The sequence below is a fragment of the Eschrichtius robustus genome, chromosome X (genome assembly GCF_028021215.1).
Source record: "Eschrichtius robustus isolate mEscRob2 chromosome X, mEscRob2.pri, whole genome shotgun sequence".
Classification (NCBI taxonomy): Eukaryota; Metazoa; Chordata; class Mammalia; order Artiodactyla; family Eschrichtiidae; genus Eschrichtius; species Eschrichtius robustus.
This window is the reverse complement of record NC_090845.1, coordinates 104,810,015-104,835,977: the sequence shown is the minus strand read 5'-3', so window position 1 is coordinate 104,835,977 and position 25,963 is coordinate 104,810,015. Positions and strand designations below refer to the sequence as shown.

General features: G+C 43.6%; 1 protein-coding gene across 1 annotated transcript in view; it reads right to left on the bottom strand.

Annotated features, from left to right (window-relative positions):
• IL13RA1 (interleukin 13 receptor subunit alpha 1) overlaps nt 1-22,255 on the bottom strand; it is a 67,487-nt gene extending 45,232 nt beyond the window's left edge. The window contains exons 1-4 of the mRNA XM_068533566.1: nt 22,067-22,255; nt 15,437-15,576; nt 9,768-9,906; nt 7,820-7,940 (exon numbers count right to left, since the gene is read on the bottom strand). Coding sequence (XP_068389667.1) covers nt 7,820-7,940; nt 9,768-9,906; nt 15,437-15,576; nt 22,067-22,151 — 485 coding nt within the window. The 5' untranslated portion in view covers nt 22,152-22,255. The remainder of the gene's footprint in view (nt 1-7,819; nt 7,941-9,767; nt 9,907-15,436; nt 15,577-22,066) is intronic.
• Between the last annotated feature and the right edge of the window lie 3,708 nt (nt 22,256-25,963).

The window sequence follows — 25,963 nt, the reverse complement described above, 5'->3', positions numbered from 1 at the left end:
AAGTATTTGATTTTGATTCAATAAATGTTTCTCAATCCTGAAAAGAAAAATTCATGTGGTTGTTTTGCGTTCTATTGCATGATATAGCCATGAGTGTTTTCATATACCAAAAATACTTTACAGCAAGTCATCAGGCAAAATGGACATTCCAGGACAAGGCCATGTTTATCCTATAGCTTCAGAAGTCTTGGACGAGGCCTTCCACCCCCCACTCTCTCAGAAACAGTCTGAAGGAGCGATAAACAGGGGGACAAGGGCACGTGCAGGGCAGACTGCCAACACTAGATCTCCTGCTTCCCCACATGGAATCACACAGACTAAATGCCCGCCGTCCTCAGACCACTCTTGCCCGGTGCCACCTCCAGCCTCGGAGACTCCTCCCCATCCAGGCAGTCCACCCCCTTCATCGAAGCCTCTCAGCTTCACTCCGCCACCACCCCAAGCTCCACTGTCCCACCCCAAGCTCCACCGTCGCTTCCCACAGAGTCTGCCTACACTTCTGGAAGCCTCCATCATGCACTCTTATTTCTATATAGGCAATTGTGCCCAGTGCTGTCTCCTCCACATTTGAAGCTTTAGGAGTGAAGAGACATGTTTCTTATCTCTGCTGCCCATTCAGTGCTTTACCCACAATGTGTGCTAAAGTTTTACTGAACTGAATTGATTAGCCTGGTCCTTTCTTCCTTGTTCTGTTGTTAATAATTCTAGGCTCTAGAGAGGGCAGACAGCAGAAGCAAGAAGAACTACAATCCTGCAGCCTGTGGAACAAAAACCACATTCACAGAAAGATAGACAAGATGAAAAGGCAGAGGGCTATGTACCAGATGAAGGAACAAGATAAAACCCCAGAAAAACAACTAAATGAAGTGGAGATAGGCAACCTTCCAGAAAAAGAATTCAGAATAATGATAGTGAAGATGATCCAGGACCTCGGAAAAAGAATAGAGGCAAAGATCGAGAAGATGCAAGAAATGTTTAACAAAGACCTAGAAGAATTAAAGAACAAACAAACAGAGATGAACAATACAATAACTGAAATGAAAACTACACTAGAAGGAATCAAGAGCAGAATAACTGAGGCAGAAGAACGGATAAGTGACCTGGAAGACAGAATGGTGGAACTCACTGCTGTGGAACAGAATAAAGAAAAAAGAATGAAAAGAAATGAAGACAGCCTAAGAGACCTCTGGAACAACATTAAACACAACAACATTTGCATTATAGGGGTCCCAGAAGGAGAAGAGAGAGAGAAAGGACCCGAGAAAATATTTGAAGAGATTAGAGTCGAAAACTTCCCTAACATGGGAAAGGAAATAGCCACCCAAGTCCAGGAAGGGCAGACAGTCCCATACAGGATAAACCCAAGGAGAAACACGCCAAGACACATAGTGATCAACTTGGTAAAAATTAAAGACAAAGAAAAATTATTGAAAGCAGCAAGGGAAAAACGACAAATAACATACAAGGGAACTCCCATAAGGTTAACAGCTGATTTCTCAGCAGAAACTCTACAAGCCAGAAGGGAGTGGCATGATATACTTAAAGTGATGAAAGGGAAGAAGCTACAACCAAGATTACTCTACCCAGCAAGGATCTCATTCAGATTTGATGGAGAAATCAAAAGCTTTACAGACAAGCAAAAGCAAAGAGAATTCAGCACCAACAAACCAGCTCTACAACAAATGCTAAAGGAACTTCTCTAGGCAGGAAACACAAGAGAAGAAAAGGACCTACAATAACAAACCCAAAACAATTAAGAAAATGGTCAGAGGAACATACATATCGATAATTACCTTAAACGTGAATGGATTAAATGCTCCAACCAAAAGACACAGGCTTGCTGAATGGATACAAAAACAAGACCCATATGTATGCTGTCTACAAGACACCCATTTCAGACCTAGGGACACATACAGACTGAAAGTGAGGGGATGGAAAAAGATATTCCATGCAAATGGAAATCAAAAGAAAGCTGGACTAGCAATACTCATATCAGATATAATAGACTTTAAAATAAAGAATGTTCTAAGAGACAAGGAAGGACACTACATAATGATCAAGGGATCAATCCAAGAAAAAGATATAACAATTATAAATATATATGCACCCAACATAGGAGCACCTCAAAACATAAGGCAACTGCTAACAGCTATAAAAGAGGAAATCGACAGTAACACAATAATAGTGGGGGACTTTAACACCTCACTTACACCAATGCACAGATCATCCAAAATGAAAATAAAAAAAGAAACAGAAGCTTTAAATGACACAATAGACCAGATAGATTTAATTGATATTTATAGGACATGCCATCCAAAAACAGCAGATTACACTTTCTTCTCAAGTGCGCATGGAACATTCTCCAGGATAGAGCACATCTTGGGTCACAAATCAAGCCTCAGTAAACTTAAGAAAATTGAAATCATATCAAGCATCTTTTCTGATCACAATGCTCTGAGATAAGAAACGAATTACAGGGAAAAAAACGTAAAAGAAACAAACACATGGAAGTTAAACAATACGCTACTAAATAACCAAGAGATCACTGAAGAAATCAAAGAGGAAATCAAAAAATACCTGGAGACAAATGACAATGAAAACACGACAATCCAAAACCTATGGGATGCAGCAAAAGCAGTTCTAAGAGGGAAATTTATAGCTATACAAGCCTACCTCAAGAAACAAGAAAAATCTCAAATAAACAATCTAACGTTACACCTAAAGGAACTAGAGAAAGAAGAACAAACAAACCCCAGAGTTAGCAGAAGGAAAGAAATCATCAAGATCAGAGCAGAAATAATTGAAATAGAAACAAAGAAAACAATAGCAAAGATCAATAAAACTAAAAGCTGGTGCTTGGAGAGGATAAACAAAATTGATAAACCATTAGCAAGACTCATCAAGAAAAAGAGGGAGAGGACTCAAATCAATAAAATTAGAAATGAAAAAGGGTAAGTTACAACAGACACCGCAGAAATACAAAGCATCCTAAGAGACTACTACAAGCAACTCTATGCCAATAAAATGGAAGAAATGGACAAATTCTTAGAAAGGTATAACCTTTCAAGACTGAACCAGGAAGAAATAGAAAATATGAACAGACCAATCACAAGTAATGAAATTGAAACTGTGATTAAAACTCTTCCAACAAACAAAAGTCCAGGACCAGATGGCTTCACAGGTGAATTCTATCAAACATTTAGAGAAGAGCTAACACCCATCCTTCTCAAACTTTTCCAAAATATTGCAGAGGGAGGAACACTCCCCAACTCATTCTACGGGGCCACCATCACCCTGATACCAAAACCAGAGAAAGATGTCACAAAGAAAGAAAACTACAGGCCAATATCACTGATGAACATAGACGCAAAAATCCTCAACAAAATACTAGCAAACAGAATCCAACAACACATTAAAAGGATCATACACCATGATCAAGTGGGATTTATCCCAGGGATGCAAGGATTCTTAAATATACGCAAATCAATCAATGTGATGCATCATATTAACAAACTGAGGAATAAAAACCATATGATCATCTCAATAGATACAGAAAAAGCTTTTGACAAAATTCAATACCCATTTATGATAAAAACTCTACAGAAAGTGGGCATAGAGGGAACCTACCTCAACATAATAAAGGCCATATACGACAAACCCACAGCAAACATCATTCTCAATGGTGAAAAACTGAAAGCATTTCCTCTAAGATCAGGAACAATATAAGGTTGTCCACTCTCACCACTATTATTCAACATAGTTTTGGAAGTGCTAGCCACGGCAATCAGAGAAGAAAAAGAAATAAAAGGAATACAAAGTGGAAAAGAAGAAGCAAAACTGTCACTGTTTGCAGATGACATGATACTATACATAGAGAATCCTAAAGATGCCACCAGAAAACTACTAGAGCTAATCAATGAATTTGGTAAAGTTGCAGGATACAAAATTAATGCACAGAAATCTCTTGCATTCCTATACACTAATGATGAAACATCTGAAAGAGAAATTAAGGAAACACTCCCATTTACCACTGCAACAAAAAGAATAAAATACCTAGGAATAAACCTACCTAGGGAGACAAAAGACCTGTATGCAGAAAACTATAAGACACTGATGAAAGAAATTAAAGATGATACCAACAGATGGAGAGATATACCATGCTCTTGGATTGGAAGAATCAATACTGTGAAAATGACTATACTAGCCAAAGCAATGTACAGATTCAATGCAATCCCTATCAAATTACCAATGGCATTTTTTACAGAACTAGAACAAAAAAATCTTAAAATTTGTATGGAGACACAAAAGACCCCGAATAGCCAAAGCAGTCTTGAGGGAAAAGAACGGAGCTGGAGGAATCAGACTCCCTGACTTCAGACTATACTATAAAGCTACAGTAATCAAGACAATATGGTACTGGCACAAAAACAGAAACACAGATCAATGGAACGGGATAGAAAGCTCAGAGATAAACCCACGCACCTATGGTCAACTAATCTATGACAAAGGAGGCAAGGATATACATGGAGAAAAACAGTCTCTTCAATAAGTGGTGCTGGGAAAACTGGACAGCTACATGTAAAAGAATGAAATTAGAACACTCCCTAACACCATACACAAAAATAAACTCAAAATGGATTAGGAACCTAAATGTAAGACCAGACACTATAAAATTCTTAGAGGAAAACATAGGAAGAACACTCTTTGACATAAATCACAGCAAGATCTTTTTCGATCCACCTCCTAGAGTAATGGAAAGAAAAACAAATATAAACAAATGGGACCTAATGAAACTTCAAAGCTTTTGCACAGCAAAGGAAACCATAAACAAGACGAAAAGACAACCCTCAGAATGGGAGAAAATATTTGCAAACGAATCAACGGACAAAGGATTAATCTCCAAAATATATAAATAGCTCATGCAGCTCAATATTAAAAAAACAAACAACCCAAGCCAAAAATGGGCAGAAGACCTAAATAGACATTTCTCCAAAGAAGACATACAGCTGGCCAAGAAGCACATGAAAAGCTGCTCAACATCACTAATTATTAGAGAAATGCAAATCAAACCTACCATGAGGTATCACCGCACACCAGTAAGAATGCGCATCATCAGAAAATCTACAAACAACAAATGCTGGAGAGGGTGTGGAGAAAAGGGAACTCTCTTGCACTGTTGGTGGGAATGTAAATTGATACAGCCACTATGGAGAACAGTATGGAGGTTCCTCAAAAAACTAAAAATAGAATTACCATATGACCCAGCAATCCCACTACTGGGCATATACCCAGAGAAGACCGTAATTCAAAAAGACACATGCACCCCAATGTTCATTGCAGCACTATTTACAATAGCCAGGTCATGGAAGCAACCTAAATGCCCATCGACAGACGAATGGATAAAGAAGGTGTGGTACATATATACAATGGAATATTACTCAGCCGTAAAAAGGAATGAAATTGGGTCATTTGTTGAGACGTGGATGCATCTAGAGACTGTCATACAGAGTGAAGTAAGCCAGAAAAAGAAAAACAAATATTGTATATTAGCGCATATATGTGGAACCTAGAAAAATGGTACAGATGAACCGGTTTGCAGGGCAGAAATAGAGACACAGATGTAGGGAGCAAACGTATGGACACCAAGGGGGGAAAGCGGCGGGGGGTGGGGAGTGGTGGTGTGATGAATTGGGCGATTGGGATTGACATGTATACACTAATATGTATAAAATCGATGACTAATAAGAACTTGCTGTTTAAAAAAACAAAATAAAATTCAAAAATTAAAAAAAAAATAATTCTAGGCTCTAAAGAAAGGAAATGTTGAAAGATTAATTTAGAAAAGAAAGAAAATTTTAACAAATTTTGTAGATATAGTCACAAACATGAAATGTAAGTTATTTTGTGGGGAACTAAACTACTTTTGAACCCTGGGAATGATTTAAGTTTCCTTTTGAGAGGTAGATACCAATCACTCAGACATTGTTGATGGGAATGTAAAACGGTACAGCCACTCTAGAAAATAGTTTGGCAGGTTTTTTTATAAAACTAGATATGCAATTACCATATGATCCAGCAATTACACTCTAAGGCATTTATTCCAGGGAACTGAAAAGTGATGTTCACATAAAAACCTGAATATGAATATTTATAGTAGTTTTATTCACACTTGCAAAAAATTGGAAACACTCGAGATATCCTTCAGTGAATAAAAGGTTAAACAAACCAATACATCCATATCATGGAACACTACTCAGCAAGAAAAGGGAATGAACTATTGATACACACAACAGCTTGGATGGATCTCCAGGGTATTATGCAGAGGCTAAAAAAGATAAAGTCAGCCTGAGACAGTTATATGCTGTATGATTCCATTCCAGTTACATTCTTTTTTTTTTTTTTTTTAATTTATTTTTGGCTGTGTTGGGTCTTCGTTTCTGTGTGAGGGCTTTCTCTAGTTGCGGCAAGCGGGGGCCACTCTTCATCGTGGTGTGCGGGCCTCTCACTATCGTGGCCTCTCTTGTTGCGGAGCGCAGGCTCCAGACGCGCAGGCTCAGTAGTTGTGGCTCACGGGCCTAGTTGCTCCGTGGCATGTGGGATCTTCCCAGACCAGGGCTCGAACCCGTGTCCCCTGCATTAGCAGGCAGATTCTCAACCACTGCGCCACCAGGGAAGCCCTCCAGCTACATTCTTGAAATGACAGAGGTTAGAGACTTGGGGGAGAGGAGTATGGGGAGAGGGTGTGCAGGAGGGAAGTGGGTGTAGCTGTAAAAGGGCAACTCAAGGGATCCTTGTGGTAATGGAGCTATTCTGTATCTATGCATATGATAAAACTGCATAGACCTGCACACACACACACACACACACACACACACACACACACACACACCCAAATAACTGGACGGAACACCGGTGAAATTTGAATAAGGTCAGTGGACTGTACCAATGTCAATTTTCTGGTTTTGATATTGCACTCTGGTTATAAGAGATGTTACCATTGGAAGAAACTGGGTGAAGGGTAGATGAGATCTCTTTGTATATATTTTTGCAATCTAATTTTGCGGATCTATAATTTTTTTTAACATTTTTGTTGGAGTAGAATTGCTTTACAATGGTGTGTTAGTTTCTGCTTTACAACAAAGTGAATCAGCTATACGTATACATACGTTCCCATATCTCCTCCCTCTTGCATCTCCCTCCCTCCCACCCTCCCTATCCCACCCCTCTAAGTGGTCACAAAGCACCGAGCTGATCTCCCTGTACTATGCGACTGCTTCCCACTAGCTAGCTATTTTACATCTGGTAGTGTATATATGTCCATATACACACTACCACTCTCTCACTTTGTCCCAGCTTACCCCTCCCCCTCCCCGTGTCCTCAAGTCCATTCTCTAGTAGGTCTGCGTCTTTATTCCCGTCTTGCCCCTAGGTTCTTCATGACCATTTTTTTTTTTAGATTCCATATATATGTGTTAGCATACAATGGAATATTACTGAGCCATAAAAAGAAACGAAACTGAGCTACTTGTAGTGAGGTGGATGGACCTAGAGTCTGTCATACAGAGTGAAGTAAGTCAGAAAGAGAAAAACAAATACCGTATGCTAACACATATATATATATGGAATCTATAATTATTTTTTAAGAGTTTGTTTTTTTTTTAAATGAGACACCAAAAGCAGATGGCATTTTCCAATGAAGCAATGTGTAGAAAAGAACAGGCTGTTCCGTTTTTGGGTTTGTTTTAACTAGGTTAGTTGCAAAGGCTCCCAACGCAATCACAGTCAGTCCCTCTCCAGTAAGTCTCCTGTGCATACTCACCAATAGTAGAGAGTATAGTTAGTGTCAGGATTTGTATTCCTTCCAGGGAGCCAAGCGCACTTCATGTAGCTCAGGTTATACCAAATGCATTGTAGCTCAGTAACAGCAGACTCAGGATCGCCTGGAATATGCAGCCAAGAGTTTAGGACCCTTGTCTCCTTGCCCTGCGAGCTGGCCAGTCACTCTAGGGGCTGGGGGATGGCAAGCGTGCTTCCGGCTGCTTCTCCGGAAAGCTAATCCCTAACCTCTCACCCCATTTGACCCAGAAGGCACCCAGGTGGAAGAAAACCCAACTCTAATTTGTTCACAACTTTCTCTCTTTACTATCACTGAGGGACCCTAACTCCTGTATTCCTAACTGGAGAGAGAGTCTGACGGTCAAATAATATTTCAGTCATAGGAAATGACTATGGAATTTCCCAAATGAATGTGAAAATATAAACAACCATTATATCTACCTGTCTTTTAAAAAAAACAAGTGTTCTGAGTTATAATTTACCTTGTCTTTTGAGCAATACTGACACACCTTGTTTTAAAAATTAAACAAACCTTCCTCCCGAGGCAATTTGGGGAAAGGTAAGCAAAACGTAACTCTTAGTAGTTGTCTATTGGGGGTTATGGCCTTAGGAGCCCTAAAATCTTGATGATCTGAAATCTCTACCTTTATAAAGCCTTTTAAGTTAAGACTTCACGTCTCTAAGTTAAATGCCTATGTTTAAAATTCAAACCTGTTATCCCTCGTGCTCCTTAAAGGCGTACTGTGCTGAGCCATCACCACCCACCTTTTCGTCATAATACAATTTAGTTTCTTTCAGATTATTAAACTCCTCAAGAAACGAGTATAGGGGAGGTAACTTGCTGTAAACCATGCTCCCAGCCTCCTAGCAGTACTGAATTTTATAACTTTACAAATATTACCTCATATACTTTTGACCCGTGCATACAGGTAGAGAGAATGGTCTAGAAAACAAGTCATGTAGTGCTAAGGTTTGGAGGTAGGAGATGGGACCTTGCCCAACCAAAGGGCAACATGGTATGAATAGATAACATGTATCTAGCATTTACTGTCTGCCAGGCACTATTCTCAGCACCTCATATGTGCTGATTGATGTAATCCTTTCAACATTCCTGGGAGGTAGGTACTATCGTCATCCCTTTTTACAGGTGAGGAAACTGAAGAGAGAAGGGGCTAAGTGATCTGCCTAAGGTCACACAACTAGAAGCTGGCAGAGCTGAGATTTAAACTTGGACATCTGGGCTCTGGTAGCCCTGCTCTTCCTGAGTATATGCTTCTCCCTGCATGTAACATAAGAGCCAGAAGGACACTGGGTGATGGGTGGGAAGGGAGCTGGGGGAGAATGATCAACCTGACTACTTGACAGCTTCTTCTAGGGCTAGTCTTGAGTCAGAGCTGGGCCAGCATGCCCACTTTCCTCTGTTAACATCTTTCCCCAAATATATCCTGTATATCAATCTAATCTCTCTATATAATGAGTAAGACACTATCAATATTTTCGTTTGTTTAAGGCACTGGCCTGGGACCTGAAGATCTACAGCAACTCACTCAGTTCCCTTCTTCCTCACAAAATAGATCAGGGTAATAATACACGCCTTGCTCATTTCACCGAATAAGCTTGAGAAGCTCAATTTAGGGGAGAGGCGTATGTGTGTGCATGTGTGTGTGTGTGTGTGTGTGTGTGTGACTTTCCAAATTATTAAGTGCTCTATAACTATCAGGCATTGTTATTCAAGTTGTCTGTGAGCACCTCGAAGGCAGAGATGTCCTGACAGTTATTGGTGTGTTCTCAGCGTCTAGTACCAGTGCCTGACACTTATTAGACTCAACAAATGTTTGAAAATTAAATGAATTAATGAACACTGAACATAAGCATAGGGATAATTTGGATTTATTCTCTAAATGCCAAGAGACAGTGCTTTTAGCTGTTACCTTCAGGGGGCGAGATGCACTTTTCCACCAAAATGCTAGGCTTCTCACTTTCGTTGGTGCTACACTGGGACCCCACTTGCAGACAAATCCTCTCATTCAGGGGCACTTCTTTTGAACGATAAGTTTCTGGAGCAATTTTCTAGGACAAGGAAATTTAAAAAGGCATTGCAGTAGCAAACACACAGAAATACATTTGTGTAAAGAAAATGGAAAGTTATCAAATGGTATACAGTTCAGTGATTCTCAGCTTCCGGTGATTCTGTTCTCCCATCCCTGGGGGACATTTGTTAATGTCTAAGAACATTTTTAGTTGTCATAACTTGGGAGAGGGCTGCTACTGGCATATACTGGGTAGAGGCCAAGGATGCTGCCAAACATCCTATAATGCACAAGACAGCCTTCCCTCCCCCAACAACAAAAAATTATCCCGCATCAAATGTCCGTAGTGCCACCATTGAGAAACCGTGGTATAGATAAAAGACAGTTTCCCGCATTTTCAATGTATAAACATCATGACATTTACTACAAACCTACCACGCTAACACATCTGTCTAAGAGCAATTTCAAAGGAAACACAATAAGTTTACCAAAATTCAATTCCAAGTAGATGCAGTATAACATCAAGATCAAGGTAAAAAGGACTGCTTTAAGAATCTGGCAATCCTGGTCACCTCTGAGGAGAGGAAGTAAAGAAGGGGAGCCTGAGGGCTGAGGAGAGACTTTTCAGGAAACACCTTTCTGCACTGTTTGACAATTTTGACTATCTCACATACACATATGAATTATAAGGGTTGATATTATATGCACTGAGTATAGCACGCTCTTATTCTGAAAGGTAGATAAGCTTTGTGGAACCACAGAAAGCCAACTTATACACAGCTTACGGATAATAATCACAAGCCTGGTTACTATGATTTAGAATAATGAGATTAAAGGCTCTTGAGGAAATTAACATTTTCCAAGGTGACAGAGTTGGGATAATTAAGAACCGAGCTGCTTTTAATCAGAGCTCCAAGGAGCTTCCTGTTTTGCAATAGTTTCTGACTCAAGGTGGAGACAGCATTTCCTTTTATATATGTGCTGACAGCCATGAAGGGAAATTTTGTCAGAGTTACCTCTATCTACCACCCTAAGGGGTACTCTGCCATTTCACATGCCTGCTGCCAACTGAACATGAGGGCAACTGTGAGAGACTCTCAAAACCAGGACACAAGGATGTCCTCTGAGAGGTAGCCAGCAAATCATCAATTAACGAACCATAGCAAAGACATGGGGAAGAAAACAACACTTTGTTATAGACCGAACAGCTCTTAGGCCCAGGCAAGACAGCACTCTAAAAAAGGAGTTAGCTGGTCAGCCCTGGAAGAAGAGAAAAAGAAATGTCTGCAAACAAAATTCTGACAGGGAGAAAAGAGAGGGTGATTCAGCTCCACGGACATTGATTATTTTTGTCCCAGCAGCAAAGCCCTGCCTACCCTCAGTGGGGCCTCCAGCTATTCTGAGTCAAGTACACTTTCACAACAAATTCCTGATTCCTTGCCAAGAAACCTACTTATCATTTGGCTTTCCATATAGTTGCTGCCTACAGAAATGGAACGTACCAATTGTGCCAAGAGAAGGCTCTCGAGAATGTTTCACCATTATAGCTCTCATGGCGAAGTAAGGAAACTGGCCCTTAACTGATGAATGTGTGCTGAGGAAACAAGGATTGTTGGTAATGGTGGCAGGAAAGCTCCGAATGCAAATTTCACCAACCACATAATTTTACTAAGCAAAAGTCCCACATACCCCTGAAGCAGCCACCCTGACCCAAGAATCCTTGATAATTCTTGTGTGGAAGCTGCATTTGCCCTCTGAGGACACCCGGGGGAAAATGTACGGTCAAATGCCATGAATTAGAATCATTATGGAAAAATTCCAGTTCTCTTATTATATTAGATATTGTTCCAGTGAGAGGGCTGAGGAGTTTTACTACACAAGTATTTTTAATAAATGGAATTTCTTAAAGTAAAAACATACTTTAGCACCTAAATCTGAGCCTTTTTTTAAAAAAAAAACTTCGTTTTCAAAGTTAATCAGTTATTGATTCAGACCCTTTATTAATTTATTTATTTTTGGCTGCGTTGGGTCTTCATTGCTGCACGCGGGCTTTCTCTAGTTGCGGCGAACGGGGGCTAGTCTTCGTTGCGGTGCATGGGCTTCTCATTGTGGTGGCTTCTCTTGTTGCAGAGCACAGGCTCTAGGCACGCGAGCTTCAGTAGTTGTGGCACGCGGGCTCAGTAGTTGTGGCTCACGGGGCTTAGTTGCTCCACGGCATGTAGGATCTTCCTGGACCAGGGCTTGAACCCGTGGCCCCTGCATTGGCAGGCGGACTCTTAACCACTGCACCATCAGGGAAGCCCTAAACCTGAACCTTTTGTTTTCGGCATATGAATAAAAAAATAACTTAGAAAAGACATGGTAGGGGGAAAGATAAAATACTTTTAAAAATCTCTTTCAAAGCTCAAGGCAAATAATATTAAATTGGCATGAATAAAGTAGGAACCCCAACTGTCAGTGATCGCCAAGTCAAGTGCACCTCTCTGTATCAGACAAGAAACTAAATCCCTCCCAGAAGATCTTGATGAAGTATGTGTGATAGCTCCCACGTGACTTTCGGCTGTGGTGACTCATTCCACTGGTAGCTGCTGTTATGACATTATGCTCCACCTGTCAGAGAATCTGGGCTCCTTTGAAAATTTATCAAAAATCAAGGCCAGAGTCCTGAACCGATCCCTCCCCCTCAAGTCCAAAGTTCATTTGGCTAGATCGAAGCTTTCCCAATTGCTAATCCTTTCTCAGAAGGAAAGGGGAGTCAGCTTCAGCTTCAGTCTCTTTGGATGCCTAGACAGAACATCCGTTTAATTTATTCACCTAGTAAGATTTGCCTATCTCTTGGTGATGAAAGAGATCTAAAATCTGATGCCAGATCCTTCTTCTAATTGCCAGATTAGACATTGCTAAAACAATGGTGAAGGGCAGCCACTTAAGCTAGTCTTGTATTGAATATTTTTTTTTAAAAAAATCATCTATGATTCCATATCTTAATGGTCCTCCAATCTGAAGATTGAAAATGACCTCAAGGATTTACCTCATTTAGCAATTTGGGACCGTTAGACGGTCATAAAAGCCCTGTAACATGTACAAACTATCATAATGCCACTGCTTCAACATGCTTCAAAGCATATATACACCCCGGTGTGGTCTGATGACATTAATGCTGTGTCCAAAGGACAGAAAGAGGGAAGGAAAACCACTCCTCCCATTGATTCTCAGTCTCAGGATTGTAAACTTCAAAAAGGTCCAGACAGGAAATCCCCCATCACTGACTGGAAAGAATAATCTGTGTTTATCACAACTGCTGCATTGGCAGCCTTCAAAGCTGTCAAATGTCTGGAATAAATGAGCAGGCCTTTGGCAGAGGCCACCCTTTATGGTCTCCATCTGGTCTCTTCAGGGGCAAAACGGAGGGACCAAGATTAAACGATAATATTAGGTTGAACCATATAATATGACCTATAAAGGCAACAATTTCATATGGTTGAATCTAACAACAGTAATAATAATAAAAGCTAACAATTACTGAACACTAACTCTGTGCCAGGTGTATCACAAACATTATCTCCTTTAACAAACACACACCATTCATATGAAGTAGGTACTTTTACTAGCCTTTCCCCCCAGCATTCTACAAACAAGGAAATGGAGGCTCAGGCTCAGATAGGTTAAATGACTTGCCTAAGGCCACAAAACTTGAAAGGGAAAGAGACAAAATTTCAAACCCAATTCTACCTGATTCCACTGCCTCCTAAAGTTACTTTCAAGTCTAAATTTCTGTAACTATACTGAGGAATTCGCCCCATTTCTAGACTAGCATATCAGCATGTCTACCTGACTGATCCTTGAGCGTGGTTGACGGGCTAATGAATAAGGACATGTTAGAAAGATGGTGACCTCTCCTGGGGGTTTCAGTTAGACACTTAGGTGACGCACTAAAGGGTCTTTCCTGGAATTTCTCAAGGCTGAACTACCAAAAGTTGCCACTAAGACTCCAACTGTCTAAGGCCCCTCCTTAGGAACAAGAGGAAGCCAACAGTGTGAAAAGGGAAACTGGCCTACCAGAGTTTCACAGGCTTCTGCATTTGGAGGACCTCTTTTAAAACACAAATATTTCTGACCAGCCTCAATTCCTTATCAATCAACACCTAAACTATAATTAACACCTCTGCAGGAAAGCAGGAAGGCAGATTAGCAAGTTTCCCTCTAGAGGAAGAGCCCATTCCATCCTCACTTCATTAAGTTTCCCATACATTATTTTTGGTGGACCAGCAAGCCAGAGACGTGAGTAGAGCCACACTTCACACACGAGGAAATGAAGGCTCAGAGAGGTTAAGGAATTTACCCCAGGCCACTGAGCTAGCTGAATGGTGCACTAACTAGTTCTCCAGACTCTTCCTGCCACCAAACTGCTTGAACATGGTGATTCCACAGTTCACTGAGCCAAAGTACTGTCATTAATAACAACTTCTCATTGGCCTTCTCAAAATCCGGGACAAATTCAACCCCAAACATCCTCCACCTCCCCCACCCACACACTGAAAGAAGATACAGTCATCCCTCTTACACCCGAGGGGCATTGGTTCCAGGACCCACCACGGACACCAAAATGCATGGATGCTCAAGTCTTTATTTAAAATGGTGTAGTGTCTGCATATGACCTAGGCACATCCTCTCCTATACTTTACATCATCTCTGAATTACTTATAATACCTAGTGCAACGTAAATGATACGTAAATAGTTGCCAGTACGAGGCATTCAAGTTTTGCTTTTTGGAATTTTCTGGAATTTTTTTCCCCTAATATTTTCCACCTGCAGTTGGCTGAATCCACAGATGCGGAACCCAAGGACTGTATAAAGATATAAAACAGTTCTGAACAGACGATATGATGCTTTGAGGAACCTGTCAATTAGCAGGGGCTACAAACCAATAAGGCTCAAAAGGAACTTCCATTGAATAAGACTAGCATAAAGAATCCGAAATTATCCAAACTTGTTAACAAAAATTCACTTAAATCGGTCGCACATCCGACTGGAAAGGCTGAAAGTTTCTCTCATTTTTTCTCAAGCATCAGGGAACTGTCTGGTCAACCCCACCTGCCACTGACATCTTATTTTTTCATTTTCCATATGGCCATTTACTTTTGCATCACATAGTTCTTGCATATCTATCTGTGCATGTGATTAGCGAGATGGTAAATGTGAAAATTCCCTGAGAAATGGAAAGTGTTATATAAATACAAGGCTTCAGGCAGCAACACAGAAACCAATGTTAACATAATTAATTATTCACTGGGTGCCTACAGGAACCAACTTTAACATAATTAATTATTTATTGAGTGCCTAGTATTTCCTAAAAGAGTAATAATCTCAATTGTATTTGATTGGCAAATATTTTCTAATGTTCAATTTTGCCAACAGTTGTTTCCATAATTTTCCCAGTTAAAAAATTTGGACACAACTCAAAAATAAAAATCCCACTTTGAAGTAAGATTAGAATTTGGCTTATTCTTAGCTCCAACTCACAGTGTTCACTTTACCTTATCAATGCAGTATGTTCCAGAAAACTTACCTTATCCTGTTTGTTGCCAAAATGACTAAAATACTTTAGACTACAATTTGGGCTGGCTCCCTCAGGAGGATTCCATGTCCATGTGACTGTGCAGAGGTTTTCAACAGACACGCTCAAATTCGTCACAGGTGGCTGAGTTTCTGTTCAAATCAAGCACAAGAAATACATTTATCCACAGCAGCCAGTGTTTTCAGTGGTTAATTTAATCCATTCCTCCAAGTCCTAGAGACCAAGAATCATAAAACTGAGTTATCAAGAGCTCACATTTATTGAGCCAGACAGCATTCTAAGTACTCTCCACATGTTAATCTCAATCCTCACAACCTTATGAGACAGGGACCCTCAGCCTCATGCAAAGATGAGGCGACTGAGGCACAGGGACATTGAGTCACTGGCCCCATATCCCACGGCCAGTCAATGGCAGAGCTGAGACGCAAACCCAGAAAGTGTGGCTCCCAGGCCGCATTCTTAACCACTTGCTATAGTGTGAACACAGAGGAGAGTATATTCTTAAATGTCCAAGTTTCCCTCCGGTGGGTATTTGGGGTCCCCTACACTGCGCGCCCAGGCGCACTCAATACAGACAGTTCAACCCCAGCAGTTCCGCGAGTGAGTTTAAGCAGCTCATCTTTAATCGTGCTTGCTAACGTGACCTGGCAATTGTTCTTGTAACTTTTCCAAAGAAGTACTGAGAAAGAGATCTAACAACCCTGTTGCTCCCCTGAGAGCTGACACTAAACAGCTGGAACTGTAGCTTTGACAAATCTGAAGAGGGACGAAAAGAGGAGAAACTGTGAACCGGTGTCTTAAAAAATGTGTTTCATTTTGAGAAAACCCACCACTGTCTCCACCAAATATTTACTGGCTCTATTATCTTGGACCCAGCTTTAGGATCGGGGATAGGAGTTTTCATGCTTCTGCCAAATGCAGGGAAGTACATACAGAGGAGGGAAAGGAAACATCATTTCAAACTTTCCCGAGAACTTCTCCTGAGGCCAGGACTACCAAAATCGTCCCCCGGAAACTGGATGAGGGCTCCTCTGTCCTATCTTTGCAACTTTTCTGTAAGTCGAAATTTATTCCAAAATAAAGTTTATTAAACTAATTTTTTAAAAAAACCCCAAATTGTCTAAAGTGGCAAACGTAATCATTATTAGTTACTTAAGGACTACAGTTTTATTAATTTATCAATCAGTAGTTCTATTTTATACTCTATGCCAACACTTTGGAGTGCTCTGGGCCTCTTACATAATCTGCAGTATTTATGCCATTACCTTCCTCTTTAACTGAACAAAAAATACCATTTGTCCCAAAACATCAACCCCACAGGCACTACAGAGTTGGGATTCCCCCCTAAGTCAGGTTTATACACAGCAGCCTGCACAGGCCCTGAACTCTCAATATTCATTCTGCCTTTCCTAACTCAACTACCATTAGCCTTTCTGAAAGGTAGACCAAAGGCCCAACCGTGGGGAGGAGGAGCCCACAGCAGGCCAAGTCCTTGTGGAAGCAGCGAGTTCCTATTGCACTGCATTAAAACCCAGCCTGTGCCAGGAGCACCAATGGCTTAGGCGACAGTGATTATAAGTTAGGATTTTAAGTGATTACAGGAGTGTATAGCTATTCCAGTTTGGCCTTTTGAACATCACGTCGATATTTTTGAAGACAAATCGTTTATCAGGTATAGAGTCTCTAATGAAAACTTTGTTCCTACTGAAGATTACAATTTACTTTAGGATTATCTCCCTTACTGTGCAGTTTCCAGAAACACACTGCAGCAAAAGTCCAGGATAGCTGGCTTAGCACTTCCTGACACTCTGCCTTCCCACAAACCTCCCACTCCCACACAAAAATTAAAGCCCTAACAATAAAAATATTACCTATTTATGGTTTGCTTAAATCATACCCCAATTTTCAAGGTAGTCTAAGACCTTTTTAAATCTATTTTTTAACCTCAGTATTTTAATAGAACAATAGCCGGCCCTATTTCCAATCTCTCAAACGGATTTCATTTTCCCCCATCTGTTCTGAAGTATCCCTTAGTCAGATCTTCTAACAGGTTTGCATTTTAGGCTACTTGTGGCTATCTGCCATCCTTTTTCCCCCCCCCCCCCAATGGTTCCTTCCATTTCTCTTAAGATTTTTCTACTTCCTATACTTTAAAAAGCACACACACTCACAGAAACTTTTTTTTTTTTAAATGATATTGATTAATTGATTGATTGATTGATTGATGGCTGTGTTGGGTCTCCGTTTCTGTGCGAGGGCTTTCCCCATTTGCGGCAAGCGGGGGCCACCCTTCATCGCGGTGCGCGGGCCTCTCACTATCGCGGCCTCTCTTGTTGCGGAGCACAGGCTCCAGACGCGCAGGCTCAGCAATTGTGGCCCACGGGCCCAGTTGCTCCGTGGCATGTGGGATCTTCCCAGACCAGGGCTCGAACCCGTGTTCCCCGCATTGGCAGGCAGATTCTCAACCGCTGCGCCACCAGGGAAGCCCCAGAAACTTTTTTTTTAATTTTTACTTTTTTAACATCTTTCTTGGAGTAGAATTGCTTTACAGTGGTGTGTTAGTTTCTGCTGTATAACAAAGTGAATCAGCTATACATATACATATATCCCCATACCTCCTCCCTCTTGCGATACAATCTCCAAATGTGTAAATATATCTGAATGTACGTATGTGGGTATGATACATCCAGACACATGCATAAATAAGTGGGGACTGTGCTTCTTGTAAAAGTCCGTAACAACTCCTCATCTGTAAGACAGATCATTTCAGCGTAGTGTATTGATTAAGAGCACGGACTCTGGAGCCAGACTGCCTGAGCTCATATGCCAGCTCTGCTACTTACTAGCTGGCAAGTTACTTAACCTCTCTCTGCCTCGGTGTTTGCATCTATAACATGAGGATGATAATAGTAAACTAATGAAAAAGGGTTATTATGAGGATTAAATGAGTTAATACAGATAAAAAAGCTCAGAACAATGCCTGGCACAGAACAAGTGCTATGTAAATGTGTGCTGTCTGCTTTCTTTCTTTCTGAAGAGACGAAATAGGTCTAAACAGTTGCTTTGGTTTTCTATGGAATTGATATGTGTCCATGGTCTTAAGAGACACAACAAGCTTCTCTGCCTGATAAGCTTTCCTTAGGCATCTAATTCTAACCATTTCTTAGGGGTTGATCACTGACCAGAAAGGGGAGCGGGAAGGAGAGAGGGACTCAAGTAGCTCCCTCAACTATACTTCAAACCTCAAGTGAGTCTGTGTGGTAATCTAGCACAAGATCCCATTCTAATTATGAATTAACATGATCAATGCTGTCTCTAATAATAAGGCATGTTACTTAACTAAAAGTTTTTGCTCTCTCTTGTTCAATCACAGGAGCTGGCAGAAGCATGCATATTGCAGGAAAAGTCAAGGAAATCACAAGTTATACACGAGTCATCCATCTCCTTCCTTTACATCTACTCAGTCATCAACCTCTTTCAGAGTTTTTTGCAACACTTTTTTTTTAATAAATTTATTTATTTATTTATTTATTTTTGGCTGCGTTGGGTCTTCACTGCTGCTCATGGGCTTTCTCTACTTGCAGCGAGTGGGGGCTTCTCTTGTTGCGGAGCACAGGCTCTAGGCACACGGGCTTCAGTAGTTGTGGCACACGGGCTCAGTAGCTGTGGCTCGTGGGCTCTAGAGCGCAGGCTCAGTAGTTGTGGTGCCTGGGCTTAGTTGCTCCACGGCATGTGGGATCTTCCCGGACCAGGGCTCGAACCCATGTCCCCTGGATTAGCAGGTGGATTCTTAACCACTGCGCCACCAGGGAAGCCCTGCAACACCTCTCTTAATCATCCCAATCACACTAATGTGCTCTGCTGGGCCCCGTGAGCCAGGCAGACATACAGCAGTAAGGCACGGGCCTGGACAGAAGGCGTGCACAACACATCTTTCTCGTGGCCACCTCCAACCCTAGATCCCTTCGTAGCTTCGTACTCCAGTGATTCCCCACACTCAGTCAAGTCTCCCTGCTGGCTTCTCCTCTAGTGTCATTTCCCTCACGCTGCGCCCCACTCAGCTTCAAGGGCAAATGAAGCCCTTCTGCCTGGACTGATTTTGCCAATGCACCCTCCTGCCAAGCTGGGCTCCTCGCTGAGCACAAAAGGGCACCCTCACCCTTACTTCTGGGCCTCTGTAGCTGCTATTCCCCCCAACTGGGAATAACTGCTCCTCCACCTACTCAAATGTCACCCACCCTAAAAGTCTAGCTCAAATTTTAGCTCTTCCACGACACTCCCAGCCCTCAGTTTCCCCTCTTCTGAACGCCTACAGTACTTACTGTTTGGACTACACGGTCTGGCAATTATAAAGCAAGTCTCCAATACATGATCATTCACTTCATACCAATGGCCTGTACATACTTGCATGGGCGCCAACCAGTCCTGCCCTGCTGCTCTGGGAGGGGCCCAGCTCCTCTCCCAGCCAAGGACTCCCTTCACTTCTGCAGAGAGAGGCACTGAATACAGTGGTTAGGGGCATGGCCTCTGGAACCAGGCTGCCAGGGTTGGAAGCCTAGCTCCTCCACTCTATCACCTACGAGAGCTCTGGGCCTTGCTGTGCCTCAGCTTCCTCACATACAAAACAGGACTAATAACAGCACCTACAGAGGGTATTGTGTAAAAATTAAATGAAATAGTTCAAGTGGAAAACCTAGAACGCAGCCCGGCAGAGTAAACACTATATAAATGCTAGTTGTTATTAAGACATGCCACAATGTGGGCTACCAATCTAAATAGACTAAACTAAGCTGGTAACCTAATCTTTCATAAACACTCAAAAGATTAGAGCTGGAAGAGCCCTTAAAACTTATGGAGTTCAACCTCCTATCACAGATGAGAAAGCTGCTGTACAAGGAAGGGGAAATGACAAGCCCTGAAGTCCCACACCTGGGAAATGTCAGACCACTAAAACTCAAGTCCCCTGACTGTTTTTCTTCTTTTTTATTTCACCATGCAATTCTATCAATATTTCCCATGGGAAAAAAGGTTTTCTATTTCTAAGTAACCAAGTTACTAATGAACTTCTGTGACAAAACTGATTAAGTTGGGGGTTGCCAGTATTACTAGAGGGCCAGCTGTTTGTTGTTCCAGGTGCGTGGGGGGAGGAAGTCTGTAGGAGGGAGGGGGTTAGAGTAGCACTGTGAAAATCAGGAGACTAATGAGATGGGTGACCCCCTCCCTTCTCTGGACTGCAGCTGCCCCATATGATTATGGGAATCAGATCCCCCCCAAGTGAACTGGGGGCAACGATTACGCGGTATACTCTAAGGTTCTAAGCCAACCTACAGAGCCTGGCTCAGTACTAAACAAGGCAGGCACTTGAATCATTGACTGTCAAACTTCAAACCTCCCTCAAGTCTCTACTCAAATGCCACCTTTTCAGTGGAGGTCTTCCTACTCCACCCTATTTACAATGGCAAACCCCTTCCCTGCTTTGTTTTTCTCCATAGTACTTATCGCCATCTGACTGACATACCTTATATTTTGCTCCCCCCGGCCCCTCCCTCTGACTGCCAACAGCATATGAACTCCAAAGGGCAGGGACTTGACCTGTTTTGCTCACGGCTCCACTCTCTGCCCCTAGAACGCTGCCTGGCACAGAGGAGACTGTGCATACGTTTTGTTGACTGAATCAATAGAGGCCATCGAGGTTTCCTAATCAACATTTCAACTTGGGTTTCAAAGCACAACACACTGGTTGAAAATGCAATAAACAAATTGTGGGTGTTTGTGTCAATGTGACAATAAAACCTATCGAATTTGGGGCTAGAATTTGGAGCTACTATCGTCACCAAAAATGTCCAGAAGGCCACTCATGGCAAAAGCTGGCCGTGAGGAATTCATTAGCCCTCAACTTTTCACAGTAACTCTGGCTGATTAATTTCACTTGCCGCACCAGGGTGAGGGGTATACGAGAACTCTCTATACTGTCTGTGCAACTTTTCTGTCAATTGAAAATTATTCCAAAATATAAAGGTTAATAAAGGAAAAGGAGTAAAAGGCATCCACGTGGATCCTGCTCCGGGATTCCCACTGGATTTCTTGGACGCCAGGGGTGGCCGCGACCCTCACGTCCTTTTCCTACAGGGACTAGGAGCTTTGGAGGTTCCCTTCGACTCCCACCCCCTCGCTGGACCGGCCGCGCAAGAAGCCCCGGCGCGTCCCACCTCGCCCGGACCTCGCTCGCCGTCCCCGCGGCCTCCCAGCCCCTCATCCCCTCCCGGGGGCACCGGCGACATTCCGGCTCCCGACCCCGCTGCCCTCCGATGCCACGGACTCGTTTCGGCCCTGGGCCCCGGCGCTAGGCTCCTCGCCGCTTCCCGACGGCCGAGGGAAGTGCGGCGACAAGTCGTCGTCCTCCGGCCCCGCCGCCGCCCCCGCCGCCCGGGATCCGGGAAAGCCCGGCCGCTCCGGTTCCCCCACCTCTAGCCGGGCGAGGGAGGCGGCGGCGGCCGCGGGCGCGGGGCGTCGTGGGGACGGGGCCCCCGGCGCCCACCCCCGCCGCGGCGGCCCCGGAGCGCCCCTGCTGGCCTCTCGGCCGCGACCCTCACCGCCCCAGGCCCCGGGGGCCGCACTCACCCGCAGGCGCGGCCACCCCGCCGCCGCCGCCGCCGGCGCAGAGCAGCAGCGCCCACAGCCCGCAAAGCCGCGCCGGCCGCTCCATGCAGTCCCTCGCTCGGAGCCCGGCCGGGCTGCAGCCGCGGCAGTCTCCGCCTCCTTCGCCCCCTCTCCCACTTCCCGGCTCCGCCGCCCTGGAGGCCGGGGGCCGGCGCAGACCGGAAGGGCCGCCCAGCCCACAGGCCGCAGGTAACCCCAGGCGGCCAGCGAGGGCAGAGGGGCGGGGCGCGGCCCCCGCGACTCCCGCGGCGGCTTCCGCGGCGCGACACCTGGCCCTGCGGCAGCCGAGCCGCCACCGCGCCCCCGGAGTCCGATCGCGATCCAGACATAACTTCCCCGAACGTGTTGCGGCGCGGCCCCCGCGCCGCCCGGCCCGGTGCGGACTGTGCAGCCTGGCGGAGCCTCGGACAGGCCCCGGGCTGTGCCCTGCCGGGCACCGGGGCAGGGCGGGCTCGGGGAAGGAGCCTTGGCCTGGGAGTCTGGAGACGAAGCTTCCAGTCGTTGGCCTCTGAGCCCTTGTTTCCTAAATTCTGACTCTGGGGTTAGTAAACCCAGGCCTGACCTCACAGGGAGGACTTGGAAGACCAAGGAGGGGCCTTGGCGGGAGTGTGCTTTGTCAACGGGACGAAAGGTATATTTGAAAGCTGGTGAGACATAATGTTGAGTCGAAGAAAAAAAAGAAAGAAAGAAAAATTATAAATATGAGGGACAGTGCCATACTATGTACTTCGATTTTTCAAAGCTCACCAAGAACTTTCTTCATCTTTCTTTTTGATATATATTGAGAGACGGAAGGTGAGCGGGAAGGATGCGCATTGAATACGTTGAAAGTGGGTGGCTATGAGGATTAATGACGCTGAGGGTGGAGGAAAACGGGAACCCTTTAGTTTCCTGTGCCTGCTGTAACAAATTACCACAAATTTAGTGACTTAAAACAACCCAGCTGTATTATATTAGAGTTCTGGAAGTCAGAAGTCTCACTGGGCTAAAATCTAGGTGTAGGCAGAGCTGCGTTCCTTCTGGAGGTTCTAAGGGAGAATCTATTTCCTTGCCTTTTCCAGCTTCTAGAGACTGCCTACGTTCCTTGGCTTGTTCCTGTACCAACTCAGACCTCTGCTTCCCTCGTCACATACTCTGACCTTCCTGCCTTCCTTTTACATTTATAAAAACCCTTGTGATTTGATTGGACCTACCAGATATAGAGAAGGAACTAGTGGTTGGGGGGGCCATAAAGGGGTGAGGGAGTGGGAGGTACAAACTACTGGGTGTAGATAGGCTCTAAGGATGTATTCCACAACACGGGGAGTATAGCCAATATTCTGTAATAGCTGTAAACGGAGTGTAACCTCTTTAAATTGTGCACAAATTTTTTAAAAATTGGGGGGGTGGGGGATTTCCCCGGGATTTCCCCGGTGGTCCGGTGGTAAAGAGTCCGCCTTCCAGTGCAGGGGACGCAAGTTCGATCCCTGGTCGGGGAACTAAGATCCCACATGCCCGCGGGGCAACTAAGCCTGCGCGCCACAACTACTGAGTTCAAGCGCCTCAACTAGAGAGGAGCCCGCGTGCGCGGCGAGGATCCCGCATGCCGCAACTAAGACCTGATGCAGCCAAAAATAAATTTAAAAAAAATTTTTTTAAGGAAAAAAATAGATTTGGACCTACCAGATAATCCATGATAATCTCCCTATCTCAAAATCCTTGATTAATAACTAATAAGAACCTACTGTATAGCACAGGGAACTCTACTCAATACTCTGTAATGACCTATATGGGAAAAGAATCTAAAAAAGAGTGGATATATGTGTATGTATAACTGATTCACTTTGCTGTACACCTGAAACTAACAGAACATTGTAAATCAACTATACTCCAATAAAAATTAATTTTGAAAAATCCTTGATTTAATCACACCTGCAACGTCACTTGTGCCATATAAGGTAACAAACATATTCACAGTTGTCTGGGATTAGGTCATGTACACCACTGGGGGGGGGGATTATTCTGGCACTATCCCCCCCAAAAAAGTGTCATGTCTGGATGGATGATGAGACCCACTAACTAGGGTGTATTTTGGTTGAATTAAGCCAATGGACACACCTGAAATCTTTTGCAAAAAATATAGCAATAAAATTGCAGATAATACACCTAGTCTAGACCCTACTCAAAGAGCCTGGGGATGTCTAACCTATCCGAAACAAAGGCCTCACTCTTGGAATTAAGGCCCTCGAGTTCAATAAATATTATTGTCCTTCTAGAAACTGCAGTAGACACTCATTAAAAGCAGGCCCTGCCAACAAAGTGCTGCAGCCAGTGTGAGGGGCGATCATAAGGCAAGAACAGGGAACTCAAAGAAGGGACAACCTATGGGAGGGCAGAGGCAGGAGAGGCTTCCAGAAGGCAGGCCTGCCCGTGCTGAATTTTGAGATTTTGAGTCTTGCACTCCAAAGTTCAGAATGAATCCTTGCCTGTGTATATTACTGAACAAAATAATGTTTATGAAAACACTGTGTAAACTATCGAAACCAGCAGAACTGAGAGAGGTTACTATTATTTCTAAATCGCCCCGCAAATAGGCTAGCCACTCTCTAACCTAAGACCTCCCCTTCCCCATCACCACACACATACACTTGTTGACATTTGCTATAAACATTATACAATAAGTTTATAATAATGTTTCCAAAATGATTATGTCATCTGCCTTTTAAGAAGTCTCCAGTTGGAACAGGAGCCCCTGGGAACTGGCTGAGTGCCATCATGGGCACCGCCTGGCATAGACTGAGCAAGTCCTTAATGAAATGAACAGTAATGGCTGCAAACAATTAGAAAAATAAGGGTCACGACTTGTCATTAACCTTCAGAAAAGGCCCTGAAAGTGTGCGCATTGTGAGGAAAAAAAACCAAGCGTGGTGGCATGGCTTCGACAGTCCTGGCCTGCTGTAATGGGTAAGACTCTTAGAGTCAGTTCCATTTCCTCTAGACCCTAAACGTCATGCGACATTTGAAAAAAGAATTTTTTTTGTAGGGCTAGGCGAGGGTTAGGAATGCTGTTTCTTCAGCATCAAACTTTTATTTGTAATCTCTGTGTACTTTTACTCAAAGAACATCTTGATTGAGTTAGGCCACTGCCCCCGCGTGCAAGAAGATGAAGACAAATGCAAGGCTTTCCAGGAACTGCAATAAACAAAGAGCTCTCATTTTGGCTTAGTGTAATCAAAGTCCTGATGAGTCAACATCAAGTTTAGCTCTAACCTTTAATCCATTGAGCCCTGATGACTTGGGTGTGAGATTCCCAGTTGCAGTTCTTTTCACTTTGGCTGGTCGTGGCTGGAGTTCTGGGCTGACTGGTGCATCCTGTTGGCTTTCTTGATCTTTACCCTTCTCACTAAGGCTTTCTTCTTTTCTGTAAATGGAGTTAGAAAGGGGCACAAACAAGAAAGTATCTGGGGGGAGAGAATGATGTCCCTCTTTCCAAAGTCAGATCTCCTTCCAGCCAGCTAGAGGCCCCCTGCTGGGTTCATAAAGGACACAGACCCGGGCTTCCCTCATGGTGCAGTGGTTAAGAATCCGCCTGCCAATGCAGGGGACACGGGTTCGAGCCCTGGTCTGGGAAGATCCCACATGCCGCGGAGCAACTAAGCCCGTGAGCCACAACTACTGAGCCCTTGTGCCACAACTACTGAAGCCCGCATGCCTAGAGCCCGTGCTCTGCAACAAGAGAAGCCACCACAGTGAGAAGCCCGCGCACCGCAATGAAGAGCAGCCCCCGCTCGCCGCAACTAGAGAACGCCCGTGCACAGCAATGAAGACCCAATGCAGCCAAAAATAAATAAAATTTTTTAAAAAAAGGACACAGACCCC